Raw genomic sequence first — 24,397 nt, 5'->3', positions numbered from 1 at the left:
CACGCTGTCGCGGCATGCTACCAGTGTTAAAGACTGCGATGGAGCTCCGTATGCCACGGCAAACTGGCTGACACTGACGGCGGCGGTGCACAAATGCTGCGCAGCTAGCGCCATTCGACGGCCAACACCGCGGTTCCTGGTGTGTCCGCTGTGCCGTGCGTGTGATCATTGCTTGTACAGCCCTCTCGCAGTGTCCGGAGCAAGTATGGTGGGTCTGACACACCAGTGTCAATGTGTTCTTTTTTCCATTTCCAGGAGTGTATATCACACAAACGTGCCAGTAAGTTTTTTAACCGAGTCTAGTGACCTGTCCTCAAAGTTTTCCACAAATAAATTAGCTGCCGCAGAGGAGAGAGAGCTTCCTGTAGCAATACATCAATTTGCTCATAATAACGACAGGTATGTCTAATCTTCTGGCCTCAAAATTCTTCTAAATGGCTTGTCATCAAAAGCTCTTTGATTTAAGAAATTCATCGTACACTCTCACACCTAGTTCAACTTGCGTAAAAGGAAATTTACTTTTAAAATAACGCTTTTCTACCAACCATTCGCAACATTTTCCCGTGACCTGTTACAAATAGTAGTCGTCAGAGAGCGCCAGATAACAGGCACCACCGCACTTTGGCAACTGCCATGACGCATGAAGCCCGTATGTTCGTACATGTAAAACATTAAAAGATCTTACAGTATGTCATAAAAATAAAAAATAAAATCAGAGGATACTCCAAGAGCATCGGAATTTCGTGAACCATACTAAAATGGCACATTTAAAGTGCATACTTAAAGAGCACATTCGTATGTCCAGATTCCCAATGAAGTAGGCCTCGACCTGATATTAAGCTTTTCATTGTTGGTTTCGGAACGTAAATTTTCTTGGAGTACCAGTACTGTATTAACTCATTTTTGATTCTTTATTATGGCATAATGCCACGTGCTAGAAGATGAAAAAATGCACTTTAAATGCAGCGAGCAGTTGAAATTAGCCAATAGTGTGGAACTTAACACTGTTTCAAACACATTGACTGCTTCAGCGTAAAAGATTAATAAAAACCAAATTTCTTTAGCAAATCGACAAAAATAACTTCATTGTTCTACAAGGCGATTCATGCATGGCTGTCAGGAAAGTGGAAATAAAATCTGAAACTAATAACGTATATTAGCCTTCCGTAATTAAGTGAATGTATTTTAATGCACTTGATAGCTCCCGCCCACAGAAATCCATTTTATTTTCATTTGACATGAGAGCAGTAAACGAAGAGTAAATAGCAAAATCACTAAATGTAAACACAGGTCACGTGGAGACTAAACACTTCCCCACTATAACTCGCACTGCTCTGCGCATCAGTCCCGGATCTACGATATTTCCAAACCGGGGCAATACTAAGATAGTGGCATCCCTCGCCCCTCCCCTCCCAGCCCCCCACCCCCGGCCCCCCTCCCTCAAGCATTTGAGGTAAGACCTCAAAAATTTAAAAAATCGAATTTTCAAAAATTTGTTCATTTTGTAGCGCCCATCTTTCTGAAGAGTGTCATATGTTGGAGGAAATGTAAAACATGTTACTTGGTCTTACGTGTGCCAGAGTGCAGTGCCACCCCTCTTCATACAGCATTCTTCTATCGCACGTCACTGTATTTCACACTGTGGAACTGAAATTTGTATATTTTGTACTGGACGCCATCAAACTACATTCAGGACAATGGAAATTAAAATGTCTGTGGTGCCTCTCCTGCTCCCAGTAGCCCAGTTTGACATCCTGCCCCTCTTTAAAAAAATAAGTAAATAAAAATCACACAATTAATACTGGATGGGATTACACTCCTGGAAATGGAAAAAAGAACACATTGACACCGGTGTGTCAGACCCACCATACTTGCTCCGGACACTGCGAGAGGGCTGTACAAGCAATGATCACACGCACGGCACAGCGGACACACCAGGAACCGCGGTGTTGGCCGTTGAATGGCGCTAGCTGCGCAGCATTTGTGCACCGCCGCTGTCAGTGTCAGCCAGTTTGCCGTGGCATACGGAGCTCCATCGCAGTCTTTAACACTGGTAGCATGCCGCGACAGCGTGGACGTGAACCGTATGTGCAGTTGACGGACTTTGAGCGAGGGCGTATAGTGGGCATGCGGGAGGCCGGGTGGACGTACCGCCGAATTGCTCAACACGTGGGGCGTGAGGTCTCCACAGTACATCGATGTTGTCACCAGTGGTCGGCGGAAGGTGCACGTGCCCGTCGACCTGGGACCGGACCGCAGCGACGCACGGATGCACGCCAAGACCGTAGGATCCTACGCAGTGCCGTAGGGGACCGCACCGCCACTTCCCAGCAAATTAGGGACACTGTTGCTCCTGGGGTATCGGCGAGGACCATTCGCAACCGTCTCCATGAAGCTGGGCTACGGTCCCGCACACCGTTAGGCCGTCTTCCGCTCACGCCCCAACATCGTGCAGCCCGCCTCCAGTGGTGTCGCGACAGGCGTGAATGGAGGGACGAATGGAGACGTGTCGTCTTCAGCGATGAGAGTCGCTTCTGCCTTGGTGCCAATGATGGTCGTATGCGTGTTTGGCGCCGTGCAGGTGAGCGCCACAATCAGGACTGCATACGACCGAGGCACACAGGGCCAACACCCGGCATCATGGTGTGGGGAGCGATCTCCTACACTGGCCGTACACCACTGGTGATCGTCGAGGGGACACTGAATAGTGCACGGTACATCCAAACCGTCATCGAACCCATCGTTCTACCATTCCTAGACCGGCAAGGGAACTTGCTGTTCCAACAGGACAATGCACGTCCGCATGTATCCCGTGCCACCCAACGTGCTCTAGAAGGTGTAAGTCAACTACCCTGGCCAGCAAGATCTCCGGATCTGTCCCCCATTGAGCATGTTTGGGACTGGATGAAGCGTCGTCTCACGCGGTCTGCACGTCCAGCACGAACGCTGGTCCAACTGAGGCGCCAGGTGGAAATGGCATGGCAAGCCGTTCCACAGGACTACATCCAGCATCTCTACGATCGTCTCCATGGGAGAATAGCAGCCTGCATTGCTGCGAAAGGTGGATATACACTGTACTAGTGCCGACATTGTGCATGCTCTGTTGCCTGTGTCTATGTGCCTGTGGTTCTGTCAGTGTGATCATGTGATGTATCTGACCCCAGGAATGTGTCAATAAAGTTTCCCCTTCCTGGGACAATGAATTCACGGTGTTCTTATTTCAATTTCCAGGAGCGTATTTGTAATCGGGAGAACAAGAACTCTGCAGAAAATTTGCACTCTTTATTGCCTGTTAGCTAATAACTTGCTGTTTTGTTTGGCATAAAATTAAATTAAGGATAGATAAAACAAGTAAAGACCTTAAGTCCTAGCTTTTTTTTTTCTCTCTAATCTTGCTACAGCTTTACATGGCGTGCTTTTCTTTCTGGGAAAGAATCTATTACCTCAAAGTTCGTCAAACATTTTGCTATATGGAAAATCAAAATGTCGTTGTCGAATTGTGAAAAAGCTGTTAATACAAATAGTACCCAAGAATGGTGTGTTTTGTCACTGTCTGCTACATAAAACGAAATAAGCCTGCCTAATATTGCAGCAATTTTAACACACACCAAATAATCTAGACTGTTTTGGCAACAATTGTCATATTTATAACACCATATAATTCAAGGAGTACCAGTATCAAATGCCTATTAGGTCTACTACAAGCAAAAAGCTTTCTTAGAAAATAGTTTTACATTTCATTCATAGGCTCCAGTTTCTCGAGCACGAGATCGAAAAGTTTTAGCACGAGATTTTTATGTAAATTTGGAAATGTGTCATTCTTCCCTAATTTGTGTGATGATGTTCTTCCTCGTTCTAACAAACAATCTTGTGATGACTAATTCTGGAACTATTCCTGCCGTTGTCAGAGCTTATTCACCGGTTAAACTCACTAACCCTGCCAGAATCTCCAGTTTAGTTATCCCTGATAATTCTCTGGTTAGGTGTTGTTATGTTCGTACAAACCATTTTCCGCGCTACTTCCAGAATAGAACTTAAGGGACTGCTAGATGGGAACTGTACAACTGGCCCTTACTTGTGTAGCTATCTGGCCAAACATTTTCTGACAAAATTTCATTTTCCTAGATACACCATGAATATAATATGTAATCTTTCTTAACTGTTACTCCTGCTAGTTGTTTATGTCCACTCTGGTAGTCTGAATTTACTGATTTCCCTAGTAATTATAACAACGCTGATCATTCGCAAACCCAATCAACAACATAACCAGACAGCGACTGGCGTTCTCGTTCGGCTTTACTCAGCTCGTATAGCCCGGTCCCCTTTTGCCTGCAGGAAAGTTTATTACTAGATGTGACGAGGATTTCCATGACAGAGACATCACGTACACTATGCACACATTCAAAAGTCAAATTATGTTTTTTTTTATATGGGACCAAACTGCACGTCATAAGTCCCTAGGGTTACACCTAACTAATCTAACTTACATTAAGGACAACACACACACCCATGTCTGAGGGATGATTTAAACCTTCGACGGGGGGAGCCGCTCGAACCGTGACAAGTCACCCGAGACCGCGCGAACTGTGACAAGTCACCCTAGACCGCACGACTACCCCGTGCAGCTTATGATTCATTCAGAAATCAACTTACAGAGTGTGTTCAAAAACCAACAGGAATGCGCACCAAAATCATATGAGTAATCAATAGACCAACGTGCGCTGGGTGCTAGGCGCTTTGTGAAACAAGGTTTTTTTTCTCCTCAAGAATATGAATTTGCCCCCCCCCCCCCTCATAGATCTGGGACCACTACACACGCGTGAATCTGAGAGCTTGGGCGCGGCAGTAAAATTTTTCCTGGTTGCATCTAGCTGCTTGCTGCAACTGCTTACACAGCCAACAGCCACATTTCTGTAGCCAGAAACGGGAGACGGTACTACTCATACGCCACTGAACTGCGCATACGAATGAGCTCGCTCGTAACTGCTAAAATTAATCTAATGTCAACAGTTGTGACGTCACACTCATCGGAGGCAATTTGTTGTTATGAAGCATTGCATAGTCTTCCTAAAGCTTATGACATATTTTGCTGTTGGTGAACGCTTGTATGAGCACTGTGTTTTGTTGTTGTATATGGCACATTTCCTTTGCAATTTATGTTTTCTTTTTTTTTCTCCCTCTCTCTCTCGTTCACGTTTTATTGTTGCAGTATCATTCTGCAGTAGCGGGATACAGTAACATCATCATTTGTTAGAGTATCTATTTAACTGAAAATAAAACAACGAAAAATTCCCGGAATTCTAAAAAATTCCTGGGTTTTTCCCGGTTTTCTCCCGGATGAAAAAATTCCCGGGTTTTTCCCAGATCTCCCGGGTCGTATACACCCTGCATAAAACCCTGCTTACAAAATTCCAGGAATCAGAGTACAGAAAAGAATATTTAATCTCAGCCCCTACATATAAAACTTGCAGGGATCATGAAGAGAAGCTTACACTAATTATAGCACACACAAAACAATTTAAAACACTCATTTCTGCACACTATACACACGCGGAACAGGAAGAAACCTTAACATGTGACACCATATTAGGTCCCCACTGCCATGCACTTCACAGTGGTGTGTGTGTGTGTGTGTGTGTGTTTAAATGTAAACCACTATTGGGCGGAAGGGGGGGGGGGGGGGGGGGGGAGTCATTCTGGTGGTCAGAATTGGATGGCTGCTTCTTACCCAAAAGTCTCGAGTTCAAACAGTTACACTCCACATGACACATAGGGAGGCTACAGCAGCTTTGCAGGGACACCAGCAATAGTATCAAACTGTATTCACCAAATATGGTGGCATTGAAATAGGCTCTTACATCCTGCAGGTGCCGTGTAATGTCAAACTCCAGACCACACAGAGTTTGCGTTAGCTACAGGAAGTAGAGTCACTTAACTGTGGCTGCAACAATGCCAATTCATTGACCTGGATAGCCGATACTCAATGGCTTGCTGTAATGCTGCCTTCAAACTGGTAGTGGCCAGTACGTCTGCCCCAGTGTCACCAGGTGTATAACTTCAACAACAGACACAGAAAACATTTCATTCTTTTACATCACAACAGCCTCTTGAATTTGAGTTGATCTAATAGGCATGTTCATGCTGTCCAATTAACAGCACACTACTCGAAAAGCTTTGAATCTGTAAACGTTCTGGTTTGACAGTTTTCACCTGTCACAAACTTTCAGTCCCTCTTTCTGCTACTAATATACTGAAAGCTAATTAGCATTCCCAAAACAGTCACTTGAAAGTTTTAGTAAATAGATTTACATCTACATACATACGTACTCTGTACCACTCTTAGTCATTTTCACACAGAGCAAGGGAAAAATAATTGTCTACAAGCATCGGAACAAATCCCAATCTCTTGTATCTACTTTTGTGGTGGTTGTTGTTGTTGTTGTTGTTGTTGTTGTGGTCTTCAGTCCTGAGACTGGTTTGATGCAGCTCTACATGCTACTCTATCCTGTGCAAGCTTCATCTTCCAGTACTTACTGCAACCTACATCCTTCTCAACCTGCTTCGTGTATTCATCTCTTTGTCTCCCTCTATGATTTTTACCCTCCATGCTGCCCTCCAATGCTAAATTTGTGATCCCTTGATGCCTCAGAACATGTCCTACCAACTGGTCCCTTCTTCTAGTCAAGTTGTGCCACAAACTCTTCTTCTCCCCAATTCTATTCAGTACCTTCTCATTAGTTATGTGATCTACCTATCTAATCTTCAGCATTCTTCTGTAGAACCACATTTCGAAAGCTTCTATTCTCTTCTTGTCCAAACTATTTATCGTCCATGTTTCACTTCCATACATGGCTACACTTCAAACAAATACTTTCAGAAACAACTTCCTGACTCATCTATACTAGATGTTAACAAATTTCTCTTCTTCAGAAATACTTTCCTTGCCATTGCCAGTCTACATTTTATATCCTCTCCACTTTGACCATCATCAGTTATTTTGCTCCCCAAATAGCAAAACTCCTTTACTACTTTAAGTGTCTCAGTTCCTAATCTAATACCCTGAACATCACCTGACTTAATTCGACTACATTCCATTATCCTCGTTTTGCTTTTGTTGATTTTCATCTCATATACTCCTTTTAGGACACTACCCATTCCGTTCAACTGCTCTTCCAAGTCCTTTGCTGTCTCCGACAGAATTACAATGTCATCGGCAAACCTCAAAGTTTTCATTTCTTCTCCATGGATTTTAATACCTACTCCGAATTTTTCTTTTGTTTCCTTTACTGCTTGCTCAAAATACAGATTGAATAACATCGGGGAGAGGCTACAACCCTGTCTCACTCCCTTCCCAACCACTGCTTCCCTTTCATGTCCCTCGACTCTTATAACTGCCATCTGGTTTCTGTACAAATTGTAAATAGCCATTCGTTCCCTGTATTTTACCCCTACCACCTTTAGAATTTGAAAGAGAGTATTCCAGTCAACATTGTCAAACGCTTTCTGTAAGTCAACAAATGCTAGAAACATAGGTTTGCCTTTCCTTAATCTATTTTCTAAGATAAGTCGTAGGGTCAGTATTGCCTCACGTGTTCCAACATTTCTACGGAATCCAAACTGATCTTCCCTGAGGTTGGCTTCTACCAATTTTTCCATTTGTCTGTAAAGAATTCGCATTAGTATTTTGCAGCTGTGACTTATTAAACTTGTAGTTCAGTAATTTCACGTCCGTCAACACCTGCTTTCTTTGGGATTGGAATTATTATATTCTTCTTGAAGTCTGGGGGTATTTCGCCTGTCTTATACATCTTGCTCACCAGATGGTAGAGTTTTGTCAGGACTGGCTCTCCCAAGGCCGTCAGTAGTTCCAATGGAATGTTGTCTACTCCCGGGGCTTTGTTTCAACTCAGGTCTTTCAGTGCTACTTTTGTGGTACTTACGCAAAATTTACATTGGTGGCAGTAGAATAGTTATGCAGTCAACCTCAGATGCCCATTCTGTAATTTGTTTTCTCAATAGTGCTCATGAAAAAGAACATCGCTTTTCCTCCAGTGATTCCCATTTGAGTTCCCAAAGCACCTCCGCAATACTTGTATGTTGGTTGAACCTACTGGCAACAAATCTAAGAGCCTATCCCTTAACTGCTTTGATGTCTTCCTTTACCCCATCAAGGTGCAGATCCCAAACACTCCAGCAATACTGAAGAATGGGTTGCATTAGTGCCCTATATAATGTCTCCTTTACAGATGAACCACACTTTCCTAAAATTTCCCACAAACCAAAGTCTACCATTTGCATTCCCTACTAAAATCCTAAAATGCTCTTTCGATTTCATATCGTTTGCAACATTATGCCTAGATATTTAATTTACATAACTGTGTTGAGCAGCACACTATTAATACTGTACTCGAACATTATGCATTGGTTTTTCCTCCTCGTATGCATCAACTTTGATTTTTCTGCATTTGGAGCTAAAACAATAGTGATCTACTGATCAGTTAACAAAGAAAAGGAAACAATGAATACTAAAAATGAAGACAGCAATTTCTAGTTTTCAAATACTAATAATGTATTCAGAGATCATCTTACAAGTAACTAATGGAAATAGAAAACAGAATAAGTAATATATGAAATACAAGTTGACAATTTTAACTATGACTACCAGATAGAGAAAATAAAGTCTACTATTTACAATGGACTCTTATCCTCATTTTACAATAAAAAACAAAAAGACTTCAAAAACTGTCCTATTATACACATTCTTACCTGATATTTGGATCACCTCCATGCTGTAGAAATAGTTTTGTTACTTCCTCAGCAAACAACAGTGAATCACACCCAACAACATAATGAATAGGAGTGAAGTCCTTTTCTGGAAGCAGTGTGTTTGGATTAGCCTTCTCGTTTTCCAAAAGTTGTCTAATGTGACTGGAACAGTAAAGTTAAAAGTTAGAAAAAATGTATGATGGACAGAAGGGATATGTTTGAATGGGCACATGACAGCAAGGTCTTTAGCGCCCAAGTGAAAACAAATTGAGGAGTGTCCGTAAAATACACAAAACAGGAAGATAAAACAGAATGTAAAACATATGTAACAAAAGTTGGAAAACTATGTGCGTACCCACACAGAACTACGGAATGAAGTATTGCATCAGTAGTACAACATTAATGACACAGGAAGAAAGTGTAATACAGAGCTAAAACAATATAACAGATGGACATGGCTGGCTGACCAAAAAAAGGAGAAGCCAGCCACTCTGCAACACACTAAAAGCTCCAGCCTAAAAGTTTAGGCCAGATTCCATATACATCACAAAACTTTAAAATCTTAGTCACACTCGTCTCAGCTAAAATAGAGGGCAGATCCCCACCAATAATTGCTTCTGGTCTTGCATCACGATATAAAATGCACTCCGTTAAAATATGGTGGATAGAGATGTCCACGCCACAAGTATCACAAAATGGGGGATGATCTCACTGTAGTAAAAAGCTATGCATCAGAGGGCAGTGGCCAATTCTAAGATGCGTGAGGGCTACTTCATCCCACCTGAGCAACTGGCAGGAGGAATGCCACAGTCAGGTTGTTGACTTCACCATCTGCAGCTTATTGGCCTTCACCGCCAGTCATTCCTCATCCCACAACTACATGTACTTCCTGAGCAGTGCAGAAACAACAGCCCGCGAGGGAATAGGACACTGTGCCACATCCTGTCCTCTACAGGCCTCCTTGGCAGCCTGTTCATTTCCCCATATCCCTACATGACCTGGTACCCAGCAGAATGACACCTGTTTACCCTGCCATTGGAGCGAGTACAGTTGATCATGCATCAGGCAGATCAACTCCTCATATGGGTACAGGCTCTGTAACAATTGTAAGGCACTAACGTAATTTGAGGAAATGAGAAACCATTTGCCCCGAACAGGACGCTTGCGCTCCAGTGCCTCCAGGATCATGTGGAGCTGTGCTGAGAAAATGGTATACTTGTCTGGAAGACGAATCCTGGTGAATTGGTGGGGGAACACAACAGAGCAGCCAAGGGAATTTCCTTGCTTGGAGGCATCAGTGTACACTATGGTGAAACCATAAGCATATATAAAATGTTAAAAAACAGTGACTGATATGTAAAATCTGACGTGTGATCTTTCTTAAAATTCATCAAGTCGAAAATAGGTCTGGGCCTCTGGAGAAGCCAAGGTGGAAATCTGTTCCCACTACAATGTAAAACACGAAGACCAGCCACACCCCATCTCTAAAAGACAATCCTGTGCATGAATCTCATAGGGCCTCATTGCCTATTGGCGAGTACAAATAAGTCTTTCCAGTAGAGGCTGAGCAACATTATGGTAGATGGGTGTGTATGGCTTCTACAGTGTTTTATATGCCTGGTGCACCGTAAGCAGCTGTCGCCTGACGTGAAGAGGCAGTTCACCAGCCTCTGCACAGAGGCTTGGTATGGTGCTTGTTCTAAAAGCCCCAGTAGCCAACCAAATTCCTTTATGGTGCACCACATCCAACATCTTTAAATAAGAGGGTCTCGCAGGCCCATACACCCATAATCGAGCCGAGATCAGACAAAAGCCCTGTAAAACCAGAGCAGACAAGTCCTGTCTGCTCTCCATGTACCGTAGCTAAGACATTTTAAAAAACTTAAAGCCTACAGTGACTGTTTTTTCAGGTCCTTAAGATGTGGTAATGATGATAGTTTAGAGTCAAATATGAGACCAAGAAACCTCATTATCTTTAAAAGCAAGGACAGTGTCCCTCATCCCCAACTCAGGAAAGTTTAAAACAGAATGAGAACAGTTACAATGAATACAGACTTCTTGGTGGAAAACTTAACACCACTCTTCTGTGCCCATTCATCCAAACTTCGCAGAGTTACTTGCAACTGACGTGTTGTCGTTGGGAGGCTTGAAGAAGAGCAAAACAGACAGAAGTCATCCACAAACAAAGAACACACTGGACATGACTTTTCACTCTGAATGTAATGCTATTAATAGCTATGGCAAAGACAGTCACACTCAAAATGCTACCTTGAGGGATATTGTTCTCTTGCTCAAAGTGATCAGACAGGACGTTTCCAATTCGGGATCTAAAATATCATGGTGAGAGGAAGGACTGAATAAAAATGAGAAGACAACCACGAAAACCCCATTTGTGATGCTGCTCCAGGATAAGATGCCTCCAAGTAGTATTGTAGGCCTTGTCAATGTCAAAAAATATTCCTAGAAGGTGGTGATGGTGTAGGAAAGCCTGTTGTATAGCCACCTCCAGAAGCACAAGGTTATCAAAGGTGGAGCGATACCTCCTGAACCCACACTGGAAGCGACAAAGGAGTTGCCTGGATTTTAAGGTCCACACAAGGTGGTGGCTGACTAACCGCTCCAAGGTCATCCCCACGCAGCTAGACAGAGCAACACCAAGGTACCTACTTGGGTATGTACAGCCTTTCCCAGGTTTTAAAAGAGGAATTAAAATTGTCACAGGCCACAAGTCGGGAAAGTGACCTGATGCCCAAGAGGCATTAAAAATTGGGAGGATGATATTTTTGTTTCGTGTTACGAGGTCTGCAGCATGGTGTAATGGATCCTGTCATGACCAGAGGATGTACCACAAGCCACAGACAATGCAGAATCCAGCTCCCACATGGAAAATGGGCAGTTTTAATCTGCATCATGGGTGAACCGGAGGTCTGAACTACACCTCTCAGCAACCGCTCTATGGCACTGGAAACCTGGATCCTGACTGGCTGTTGCAGTACCTGTGGCAAAATACGCCGCCATAGCCTGGGCAATGTCTCACAGATTGGTTTGGAGTGTGCCGTTCCCCATTATAGCAGCCATGGAGCACCTCCCTCCTCTCCCAGAAATTCTTGTGATGGTCTCCCACACAACAGAACTTCTTGTGTAACATTTAATGCCATTCAGGAACTGTTGCCCCGAACTCTTCTTGCTCTCTCCAATAATTCGGTGACACTTTACCCTCACCACCTGAAAGGCTGCAAAATTCTCTGCACTTGGCAGACACTTTAACCTGCACAGAGTGGCAAGCCTGGTTCTAACTGCAGAGCGGCATTTGGCACTCCACCAAGGGACAAGTTGCCTCTTCTGCTGTCCCGCGGAGTGTGGAATGGATGCTGCAGAGGCGTTGTGGATCATTTTGGTAATATGATCCACCGATGCTTCGACATTCGCACAATGTTCGAACTGGGCCAACTGTCTACAAAGTGACCAGTCAGCTCTACCAAGCACCAATCGCGGTGGTTTCACTTCAGGTTCCACCCAATCTGGCAGGTGATTCCAGATTGGGAAGTGATCACTTCCACGCAAGCCACTCACCACTTCCCATTGAGCAGTGCGAGCAAGAGCTGGAGAGCAAAGTGGGAGATTAATGGCAGAGAACAACTCAGTTGCTGCACAGAAGCGAGTGCTCTACCTGCTCATTTAGCAAGCATGTGCATGACGACACGAGAAGCCTCTCAAATTGCTCTACCCCTGGGGCAGGTAGTTGCAAAGCCCCAAAAGCACAGTGCGTGCATTAAAATCACCACAGAGGATGAAGGGGCAGTGGGGCTGTGTAATAAGGATGGTTAGGGCCTCTTCATCAAGTGCATCATGTGGGGGCAAGTAAAGGGAACATATTGTCAACAGATGATGCATGTGCAGTGAAACAGCAACTGCTTGTAAAGTCTTTGTAAGTGAGAGAGGCAAGGAGTAGTAGTCGGTACTGACGAAAATAGATACACCTCCTCTAGCTGTCTCTCCTCTCAGGTCGTCTTTTCGTGAAGTACATAGCCTCGTAGCTCAAGGGTGTACGATTGATGGAAAAAGTCTCCGTGAAACACTTTTAGAGCGAGGGGGAGTGGAGGGGCTGACTGGAACCAAGGCATCTAACTCCATGATGTCCTCCTTATCAGTCAGACGTGGAAGAATGATGTCTGATGGCACTCGGGACAGCTTTTGACCCAAACATCATGAATCTTTCACTGCACCAGGTCCCCTTGAGGTTGAGGGGGAAAGAGGGCACTGAGAGGCATTATGCTTGTTGTGTGCCTCCTTGACATTCACTACAGAACTGTTGCTGGTCTTTTATGTGGCAGCTGCTTGGATTGCTTTATCCTTACTTGTTTTGCCTTGGCACATACACATGCAAGTACAGGTGTTAGTGGTGGATGGTTGTACAATGGACGACTTCTGCGTTGAGGCGTCAACTTAGGAACAGGTTTCTGCACCATGGAAGCATAAAAAGTGGTAAAGATGGGAGGTTTACTCACTTTATAGTCCTTTTTGGCTTCAGCACAGGGGATCTGCTCGGTGGCTTATTTCCTGAATTTTTCGTTCCTCTGCAAAAAAGGGCAGTCTCAGCACCAGACTGGGTGGCTCCCAGAGCAGTTAACACAGACTGCTGGAGATGAACAGCCAATCCCAGCTTCGTGGGCTGCCTTTCCACATTTCCCACATGTCACTTCACTCCCACAACTCAAGAGTTACGTGACCAAAACACTGACATTTGTAGTAATGCATAGGGTTAGGCACATAAGGCCTAACCCTGAGTCAGAGGAAACCTGGCATGATGTAGTCAGGCGAAGGAAAATTAAAAACCACAATGAAAGTGGCAGTCTTCTCAATTTCTCCATTATTTCTACGCATCCTTTGCTCTACGTCCATTACCCCTTGTAATGCCCATTCCTGTTTAAGCTCGGCTTTGTCGATATCCATGTCATGACATGTGACCACACCCTTACTCAAGTTAAGGGAGTTATGCAGTTCAAGAGTTACATCATATTAATCCAATTTTTTGGTCTTCGTAAGTAGTTCCACCTGCTTTGCCTTCTTAGTCTCAACCAGGAGGGAACTATTCCGCACCCGCTTAATAGACTTTAGGCTTACAGCAAGACCTTCCAAGCCTTTATGGATATAGAAGAGGGACACTTTTTCAGCTGCCTCTCCTTCCTCTTAATGACCAAAAACACATTTTGATTTATGACTCCTTGAGTCCTGCTATCATAATTCAGCTGATGCAGGATACCAGGAGGACTGGGTGTGAATACTTCCAGGTGGTACACCCTTCTCACTGGGAGGAGGAGAAGATGATTTCGAGGGTTTCATCCTGGTCCCACGAGAAGCTAGGGAAACAAGGGTCCACTCAGACAGAGTCCAATGTGCCTGAGTAAGCCTTATACAGCTAAGGTTCGACAGATTCCCCAGAGGTTGCCTGCTAACGACTGTTCCACCTCAACAGCAGTGCATCTCATCAGCGCGCAGCACACCTCGCAATCTGGGTGGTCATGCCAAGATCCCCATTCCCTGCGACACACGATGTTCCACTGCCGCACCATACACTGGTCACTGAAGCATGCCCAGAGCTTATAGTAATAGGAGATTGGCGGCACTTACCAAGGCCCAGCTACAGAACCCTGGGGTCGCAAAGCATGTACTCAGCAAACCAATGCCCCTGAGGGCAAAAATTTATGAAACCAGCTGGTGCTTCTAAACATATTTTCATCTTTTGTCATATGTACGTGGAATTAGCATGGGACATTTTGTACAACATTCAGTTTCAACGATAAATCATGATCCAAAATCCAATTTTAAATAGTTGGTCAATAGACTGGCCTCAAGAGAGGAAGGTTCAATGTTTACTTCAACAATGTTTATTGACGTGGCAGTCACTGCTGCAAACACTGATTATCTTTTACATTCCAGTCATCTTCAACAATACTGTTGAACCTAATATGTGCCATTAACTTGAGGACAGTGTATTGAACAGGTACAAATTTAAAATTCAGATATTTTGTTGATTATGCAAAAGAAAGAATAATATTTCTCATGATATTGATGGTACAAAACACCACACAAGGAGTCTTTATTTGGGCTAACTTTGCCTACTCCTCCACAAACTCCTACTATTCTTCTTCTTCTTCTTCTTCTTCTTCTTCTTCTTCTTCTTCTTCTTCTTCTTCTTCTTCAGAACACTGAGTGACAATTCACAGTCAGATGTTTCTCCTAGCAAATAAAATGTTTGACAATATATGGGAATGAAGCTGGGTGACATCTCTGACAAATGCCAATATTTCTACAGGTGCACACCATGACATTTTCAAGGAACAAACGCAATGAGAGCGCAGTACAAGGAAATGCAAAAACAGTCTGTGACTTAGGAAAAGGTAAAAAACGAAAATGGAAACCAGCAGCAATGGAAACGAAACTCAAAAAATTGGAGCAACTAAAAGCAGAAGGAAAGCTTAAAAAACCACTACAGAAAGGGGTTGGTTGTCCCCAAAAAGAGCTTCAAATGACTGACGTCATCTCACTGGCACTAATAAACTCGAGAACGCGATCGGCTGAGCACGTATCATCTGCTAAAATGGACGATATTTCAGGCGACAGCTGTAGACGGGCGCGTAACTGAGTAAAATAGGAGCAATCAAGTAAAAGGTGTCTTACCGTCCACAGCTGAGAGCAGTGGGGACAGAGTGGGGGAGGATCGCAGCTTAAAAGATGTTGACAGCTAAAAAGACAGTGCCCTATCCGGAGTCTAGTTAAAATTACCTCCTCCCGACGACGTGTTCGGGAGGAAGAGGTCCAAGCACAGGGAAGAGCTTTCACATCCCGCAATTTATTACGGGGAAGTGTCGACCAATGTGCATGCCATAAAAGAACAATACAACGACATAAAACACTCCGTAGATCGGCGAAGGGAATCGTGCGAATAGCTGGCCCAAGAAGAGACACTGCAGCCTTGGCCGCTATATCGGCCGCCTTATTTCCACAGATACCAACGTGTCCTGGGATCCAGAGGAACGCCACCGAGACGCCCCCCAAGTGGAGCAAGCGTAGGCAGTCCTGAATCCGGTGGACCAGAGGGTGGACAGAGTAGAGAGCTTGGAGACTGAGGAGAGAGCTGAGAGACTCTGAACAGATAACATACTGTATCCGCTGATGGCGACGGATGTACTGGACAGCCTGGAGAACAGCGTAAAGCTCCGCAGTATAAACAGAACACTGGTCGGGAAGCCGAAATCGATTTGGGGTGTCGCCAACAATATAGGCACTCCCTACACCAAACGATGTTTTTGAGCCATCAGTGTAAATAAATGTGGCTTCCTTCATTTGTGCACATAGAGCAGAAAATGCCCGACGATAAACAAGTGAAGGGTGACCATCCTTGGGAAACTGACAAAGGTCACGGAGCAGGCAGGTCAGGGGACGCAGCCAAGGCGGTGCTGTACCCCAAGTTGTCAAGAAAGTTTCAGGAAAGCGGAAGGAAAGAGAATGGAGCAGTTGACGGAAGCGGACTCCCGGTGGTAGTAGGGAGGAGGGGCGGCCTGCATACCCTAGATCAAAGGAGGCGTCGAAAAAAATGTCATGAGCTGGATTAGCAGGCATGGAAGACAGATGGCTAGTATAACGACTCAGAAGGACTGCTCGCCGATTGGACAGCGGAGGTTCAGCAGTCTCAGCATAAAAGCTTTCCACAGGGCTGGTGTAAAAAGCTCCAGACACTAAACGTAATACACGGTGGTGGATAGAGTCGAGACGCTGAAGAATAGACGGGCGAGCAGAGGAGTAGACTATGCTTCCATAGTCCAATTTCGAGCGCACTAAGGCGCGATAGAGGCGGAGAAGGACCACTCGGTCCGCTCCCCAGGAGGTACCATTCAGGACACGGAGGGTGTTGAGGGATCGCAGACAGCGAGCCGAAAGATAGGAAACGTGGGAGGACCAGCACAGTTTTCTGTCAAACATAAGACCCAAGAATTTAGCGACGTCCGAAAACGGAAGGTTGACAGGTCCTAGATGTAAGGAGGGTGGAAGAAACTCCTTACGTTGCCAAAAATTAACACAAACGGTCTTACTGGGAGAAAAACGGAAGCTGGTTTCGATGCTCTAAGATGATGATGATGATGATGATGATGATGTTTGGATTGTGGGGCGCTCAACTGCGTGGTTATCAGCGCCCGTACAATTTCCCAACCTGTGCTCAGTCCAATTTCGCCACTTTCCTGGATGATGATGAAAAAGACAACACAAACACCCAGTCATCTCGAGGCAGGTGAAAATCCCTGACCCCGCCGGGAATCGAACCCGGGACCCCGTGCTCGGGAAGCGAGAATGCTACCGCGAGACCACCAGCGGCGGACTCGATGCTCTAAGAGTGGAGGCGATCGAGACATCCTTGAAGACGTCGTTCAAGAAGGCTGGTCCATTGAGAGCTGTAGTAGATCGCAAAATTGTCCACAAAGAGGGAGCCCGAGACATCAGGAAGGAGACAATCCATAATTGGATTTATGGCAATGGCAAACAGTACAACACTCAGCACGGAGCCCTGGGGTACCCCGTTTTCTTGGGAGAAAGTACGGGAGAGCATAGTGTTCACCCGCACTCTAAATGTGCGCTCTGCCATAAATTCGCGAAGAAAAAGGGGCAGCCGACCTCGAAAGCCCCAAGAGAACAGTGTGCGGAGGATGCCTGTCCTCCAACAGGTATCGTATGCTCTCTCCAGATCAAAAAATATTGCTACTGTTTGGTGTTTCCGGAGAAAATTGTTCATGATATAAGTGGAGACAGCAACAAGATGGTCAACTGCAGAACGATGCTTTCAGAAACCACATTGGGCAGGTGTTAAAAGACTGCAGGACTCCAGCCACCAAGCTAACCGGCAATTCACACCATACGTTCCAAAACCTCACATACACTACTCGTGAGAGAAATGGGGCGATAGCTAGAGGGGAGATGTTTGTCCTTTCCAGGTTTCAGAACAGGAACGACGATAGCTTCCCGCCAACGTCTGGGAAAAGTACTATCGGTCCAAATTCGATTATAAAGGCGAAGGAGGTAACGCAGACTATGGTATGATAAATGCAGCAACATTTCGATGTGGATACCATCCAGTCCTGGGGCGGAGGAGCGAGAAGGAGAGAGTGCATGTTGGAGCTCCCACATGGAGAAAACAGTATTGTAGCTTTCGCGATTTTGAGGAGAAAGCAAGAGGTCGCACTTCCGCTGCACGTTTCTTGGGGAGAAACGCTGGCGGGTAATTTGAAGAGCTCGAAATCTCAGCAAAGTGTTGATCCAATGAGTTAGAAATTGCGACGGGGTCCACTAATGTATCATGCGCGACAGTGAGCCCAGAGACCGGGGAGAAACTAGGCGCACCTGATAACCGTCGAATCCGACTCCAAACTTCCGAGGAGGGAGTGAAGGTGTTAAATGAGCTAGTAACGAAGTCCCAGCTTGCCTTCTTGCTATCGCGGATGACGCGACGGCATCGTGCACGGAACTGCTTATAGCGGATATAGTTGGCCAAAGTAGGATGGTGTCTGAAAACGTGAACAGCACGTCACCGCTCACGTATTGCATCACGGCATGCCTCGTTCCACCAAGGAACTGGGGGGCGCTGGGAAAATTCGGAGGTGCGAGGTATTCAACATTCTGCAGCTGTAAGAATAACGTCTGTAATGAGTGACCTCATCGTCGATGCTAGGAAAGTGATGGTCATCGAATGTCACTAGAGACGAAAAAAGTGTCCAATCGGCTTGGGCAAACTTCCAGTGTCTCGGGCGCATATATGGCAGTTGTGGCTGCAATCGAAGGACACATGGAAAGTTGTCACTCGAGTGTGTATCAGCAAGGGCGAACCATTCGAAGCGCCGAGCTAGCGGAACAGTACCGACCGAAAGGTCCAAATGAGAGAAATTTCTCGTGGAGGCAGACAAAAATGTAGGGCCCCAGTGTTGAGGCAAACAAGATCCACTTGGTGGAAGACGTCTAGCAATACTGAGCCACGCGGACAAGGATGTGGAATCCCCAAAGCGGGTGGTGGGCATTGAAGTCCCCAACCAGCAAATGGGTGGGGGGAGGGGTGGGGGGTGGGGGGGGGGGAAGCTGACCAAGAAGATGAAGGAGATCAGCTCGTGCCATTGGTGTGGACGATGGAATGTATACAGTACAAAGAGAGAAGGTGTATCCAGAAAGGGAAAGACGGACAGCGACAGCGATAATGGAGAGTGTCATGTAGAAAGATCATGAGTCCTCCATGTGCTGGAGTGCCTTCAACAGAGGGGAGATCAAATCAGACTGACTGAAAATGGGGGAGAACAAAGCGGTCATGGGGACGCAGCTTTGTTTCCTGAAGACAGAAGATGACCGGCGAGAAGAATCCTAAGAGGATCGTCAATTCATCCCGATTGGCTCAAATGCCGCGGATATTCCAATAGATAATGGACATAGGGTGGATAGAAAATGGAAGAATGTGACCAATGTTGCCATCAACTCAACGACTGCTCAGAGCTTGTGACTGACAGTGTGGAACGGCACTCAGCCGAAGATCCTGATCCATAGGTTGTTCAGGAGCAGCTCCTGCCACCAGCGATCGGCCGGTTGATCGGCTGCCAGCAGTGCACCTCGGCGACACAGAAGACGGCCGAGGGCGGCTACCGCCAGGTGGTGCTGTAGATGAGACACACCGTGGTGGAGAAGGAGAGGAACTGGGTTTCTTATTAGCCTTCTTGGAAACATGATGTTTAGATGAAGGAGGAACCGATGGTCGTGAAGTTGGGGTACATAAAAAATCTTCACGAGTATGCTCTTTTTTGGAAGTCCGGGTGTCTGACTTCTGGGATCAAGATTTAGCAGAACCCGATGAAGGGTGAGCCATAGAGTGGGCAGGCAAAAGTGGGGAGGTTGAACGGGCGATCTTTGCGCTGGCCGATATCACGATCGTGTCACTAAAGTTGTGATCACAAGTCTGCGTGGCCGCCTCCTTTGTTGGCCGAGGAGAAGCAAGGACAGTGCTGTATTTTCCTGTCTGAGGCACGGTGGGCTGTCGACTGGCGAATAATTTTTGAGCAGCAAAGGTCGACACCTTTTCCTTCACTCTGATTTCCTGGACGAGCTTTTCATCCTTAAAAACGGGGCAATCGCGAGAGGAAGCAGTGTGGTCACCCATACAGTCGATGCAACGAGGGGATGGAGGTGGACAAGCACCCTCATGGGCATCCTTGCCACACGTAACACATTTGGCCAGATTGGAACAGGACTGGCTGGTGTGATTGAACCGCTGACACCGATAGCAACGCGTAAGGTTTGGGATGTAAGGGCGAACGGAAATTATCTCATAGCCTGCTTTGATTTTCGATGGGAGTTGAACGTTGTCAAATGTCAAGAAGACAGTACGGGTTGGAACGATGTTCGTGTCAACCCTTTTCATGACTCTACGAACAGTCGTTACGCCCTGGTCAGACAAGTAGTGTTGAATTTCCTCATCGGACAATCTGTCGAGGGAGTGTGTATAAACGACTCCACGTGAGGAATTTAAAGTACAGTGTGCTTCCACCCGGACAGGGAAGGTGTGGAGCAGTGAAGTACGCAGCAATTTTTGTGCCTGGAGGGCACTGACTGTTTCTAACAACAAGGTGCCATTCTGTAATCTGGAACAAGACTTTACAGGACCCGCAATTGCATCGACACCTTTCTGAATAATGAAAGGGTTGACCGTTGAGAAGTTGTGACCTTCGTCAGACCAAGAAACAACAAGGAACTGTGGCAACGATGGAAAAACTGTCTGTGGGTGAGACTCTGAACTTACGCTTGTGAGCAGACATAGTGGAAGATGAGGAAACCATTGCAGAAGAATCCCCCATGATTACCGGTGTCTCCGATGGCGTGCTCCTCCCTTGTGGGGGCCCTCTCTGATGGCACTCCCGCCTTAGGTGATTGTTCACACCTCAGGTCACACCTCCCGAGAAACAGACGGAGGGACCAATCGGCACTTTCGGAAGGTATCAGCTCGGGTAATCACCCCTCCCTGGGCCTGGCCGTTACCAGGGGGTACGTACGTGACGTACCTGTCTACCCGGGGCAGGGGATTATGCGTTACCCCGTCACCGGCTACACATGAAAATGCGTGGGTCGGCCGTCAGACATGCACAGGGAGGAAAAAAGAGAAAGGGAAAAACAAAGAAAGGGAAAGGAAAGAAGAGAGGTCTCAAACGCCGCAGCGGAGAAAAGGGTAAGGAGAAGAGGTAAGGAAAAGAGAAGGACAAAGGAGGATGAAGACGTGCAAGCAGAGAAAGCAAAGAATGTGTTACATTTTCGAGCGTCCGTCTCCGGACGTGGGCACAAAACGTACTCCCAGAGGGGGAGAAAGGGAAGGAAAGAGCCGGAGGTGAGGGGAGGGGTGGGGGGGGGGCAAAGATGGGGGATAGGGAAGGATGCGGAAAAGGAAGGAGGGCCACATTAGCTCGGGGTCGGGAGAGAGAGAGAGAGAGAGAGAGAGAGAGACCCCCCCCCCCAAGAAGAGACTTGACATCAGAAGCTACCAATAGTGAACAGAGAGTGAATTTCACCAATGAGTGAAATAGCATTAACTCTGTCCACATGCTTGACCCGGAAGAGGGGGATTTCAAGCAGAATATAAGCAAACATTTTCTTCCCTGCCACACTCTGGTTTTTTGAGTCTTAAAAATGACACGGAGTGCACCTTTTGAAATAGGAGTCTAAGACATCACATCAGCATTCATGTACGACATGACTTTGATACTGCTGTAAGTGTAAAAGAACCACGAGCCGAACTGAAGAAAGATGTCAAATGTATTCAGAAGAATTACAATACTGTTAGAACTGAAATTTTTTTGATAAAATGACTGTCTTATTGTTGAAATATTATCAAGAAAAGCAAGGGAATTTAGGTTTTCAGACCTCTATAAAATGTTATCTTTCATGTAAAGACCACACAGAGGACACTGGAGATGTCCCGTAATGTGATGCCCCTGATTAACAACTTACTTTTTTCAACACAATGTTGCTCTTGATCATCTGATCACTGATTTGTAGAAATGTATCCAGCACTCAGAGATCACTATTTGCACCATTCTAACTTAAGACTGGTGAATACAGAGATTGGGGCATCCTTTGCACAAATGTGTGGAAGGAAAGTAATTCTTGACTGTGTGAACTTGCAATTACCAGTAACAATGGCTTACTTAATCTTCTGCACTCTCATTTGCTAACCGAGTTCTGCAATCACGTTTTGGAGAAACTTTACCTACAGGAGTAGCATTCTCTGAATACAGAAGTTAGTTCCATGCATTACATCTGACATCAGTTCTAACATCTTGGAGTGACCTCTTAAAAACCTTGACATATTGAAAAGTACTTCGCAATAGATAGATTTATCAATGACCTTTGAAAAACAACAGTATTCCTCGGACACAAAAAAACTAGTGCGAAGTATGGTTTTAGCAGTAGGACCAGAACAACCTCAACAGAGACAAAACATTTAACTCTAGGACAGAAAGAATACTCAGCAACCTTCTTGGTGATATTAAATATCCTGTGGATAATGTAGAGGATTAAAGAAGTTTGTTGGCAAATGTCACCTACTCCACTGAATGACAACTTCACAGGTTCTCTTAAAATTAATTTATTATGTTATGTAATTAATATTATCACTGTAATAATTAAATGCTTCATAAAGTTTAGACTTGTGGATCGACTCAACGAAATCACTGACGGGTCGACAAAAACATGGTTGTCTTGCTACCATCCTTTCAAGCAGTTTGCAGAGCACAATGGTAAGGAAATCAGTTGGAGCTGTCCATGGACATTGGGTTTTTGCATGATTTAAGGATTGAGAAGATGACAATATCTCTGCACTGTGAAGGAGAAAAATCATTGCAGCAGAATATTGTTTAAGACCAAGTAGCTGGAGCCTGAGTCACTTTCCGATGTTGGATCATTGATTATGAATCAAACCAGGGCTTGGGACCATATCATGAGAGGACTCAAGAGCCTGAAGCAGTTCCTAGTCAGTAAAAGGTTCATTATACAATTCAGAATTACAGAGATTAAAGGACAGAGGGATATCTTCAGCTTCCCCTTCATGCATTTGGAAGATGCTCTGGGCAACAGGTGGTCGCCAAGACTGTCATAGTGAGAGTCATGAGGTATTCAGCAAGAACTGACACACAGAATTAACACCAGGATGAAGGAGAGCTGTTGCTCGTCGGCAGCCCAGTATGCTATAGAATTTGATCCACAGTCCATGAAGAGGTATTATGTTCCCAATAATGAAATTTAGTGATTCCAACATTCCTACTTACTGTGTTCAATTATGAAGCAAGCATTTGAATGTAGCCACTTAAAAATGATGAGGGCAGTTTGCTTCATATTGCTTGCTACATTGCAAGGCCCTTTGACAGTCCTTAATAGCCATTATGATGTCTTTGCTCTACAGGAGCATCAGCCACTAGTGTAGGGGTACCATAGAATGGCAGATAGCAGACCCAATTTGTGGGTTTGTTAGTTTGTTTTCCTTTAGGGCACAAAAAATAACTGGGGTCATACACGCCCAAGTCAAAACTATAGAATACAAACGCAGAGAGGATTTAAACGACTAAACATTCGAGACAGCTAAAAACAGGCATGTGGAAAAAATGCTAAAACCATACAGAAATGGACGTCCAAAACTAAAATTAAATGGCTTTCGCCATATTGCTTTGGCGGATAAAAAGTAAAACATGGTCAACAGCCCATGTGTCATTTGCTCTAACGGATGATAAATCAGATGGAAAACCACAGCTGGAATGTAAATGGTTAAAAGAAAAAGGGCATTCCAGCAGGAAGTGTGTTTCCGATGGAGGAAGGCAGGACTGTCAGGCCGGAAATTGGGGAACGGATCTTGGCTCCAGAGAGCCATCAGAGGTTGGCCGGTTGGCCCACACAACAGAGGATGGTGTGGAATTGTTAAATGAATTAGTAAATGAAATCCAGCTACCTCTTGTTATCCCAAAGACTTTGCACACATCTGTTTATAATGAATGCAGTTTGCCAGCGTAGGGTGGCAGTTAAAAATGCGGAGAGCACGTCTACATGCATGAACTGCATTGTGGCATGCCTCAGTCCACCAAAGGACTGGGACACAACATGGTAGAGAGGTAGCGTGGAGGATGGAACGTTCTGCAGCAGTAAGGATAATGTTTGAGATATTTCACCTGGTCATCACAACTGGGGAAATCCTGTTCTTCGAAGGTCGCCAGGGAGGAGTAAAGCTGCCATTTAGGCATGCGAGCTGATCGGGTACGAGTCAGCAAATGGATAGCATATGGGAAATGGTCATTCGATTAGGTGTCACAAAGAACGGACCACTCAAGTTGATGGGTAAGCTGGGCACTGCAGAAGGATAGGTCCAAATGGGAATAGGTGTGCGAGGAGTTGGAAAGGTTGGTTGGTTTAAAAGAAGGAGGGAAGGAACCAAACTGCTAGGTCATCGGTCCCTTGTTCTGAATAAAACAAGGCCACAAGAGTGAGAATAAAAAGCAAAACTGACAACACAAAACAGAGAGAAAGGAAAAATCACAAGAACGACAGAAGGGTAACAAACACTTAAATGGAA

The 24,397-nt window shown here is 45.2% G+C and overlaps 1 protein-coding gene across 1 annotated transcript in view; it reads right to left on the bottom strand.

Annotated features, from left to right (window-relative positions):
• LOC126190990 (ankyrin repeat domain-containing protein 12-like) overlaps positions 1-24,397 on the bottom strand; it is a 115,230-nt gene that overhangs the window by 82,205 nt on the left and 8,628 nt on the right. The window contains exon 2 of the mRNA XM_049931666.1: positions 8,767-8,928. Coding sequence (XP_049787623.1) covers positions 8,767-8,928 — 162 coding nt within the window. The remainder of the gene's footprint in view (positions 1-8,766; positions 8,929-24,397) is intronic.

This window comes from Schistocerca cancellata, chromosome 6 (genome assembly GCF_023864275.1).
Source record: "Schistocerca cancellata isolate TAMUIC-IGC-003103 chromosome 6, iqSchCanc2.1, whole genome shotgun sequence".
Lineage (NCBI taxonomy): Eukaryota > Metazoa > Arthropoda > Insecta > Orthoptera > Acrididae > Schistocerca > Schistocerca cancellata.
Note: the sequence above shows the minus strand (reverse complement) of the source record. Positions and strands in the feature narration are given on the sequence as shown.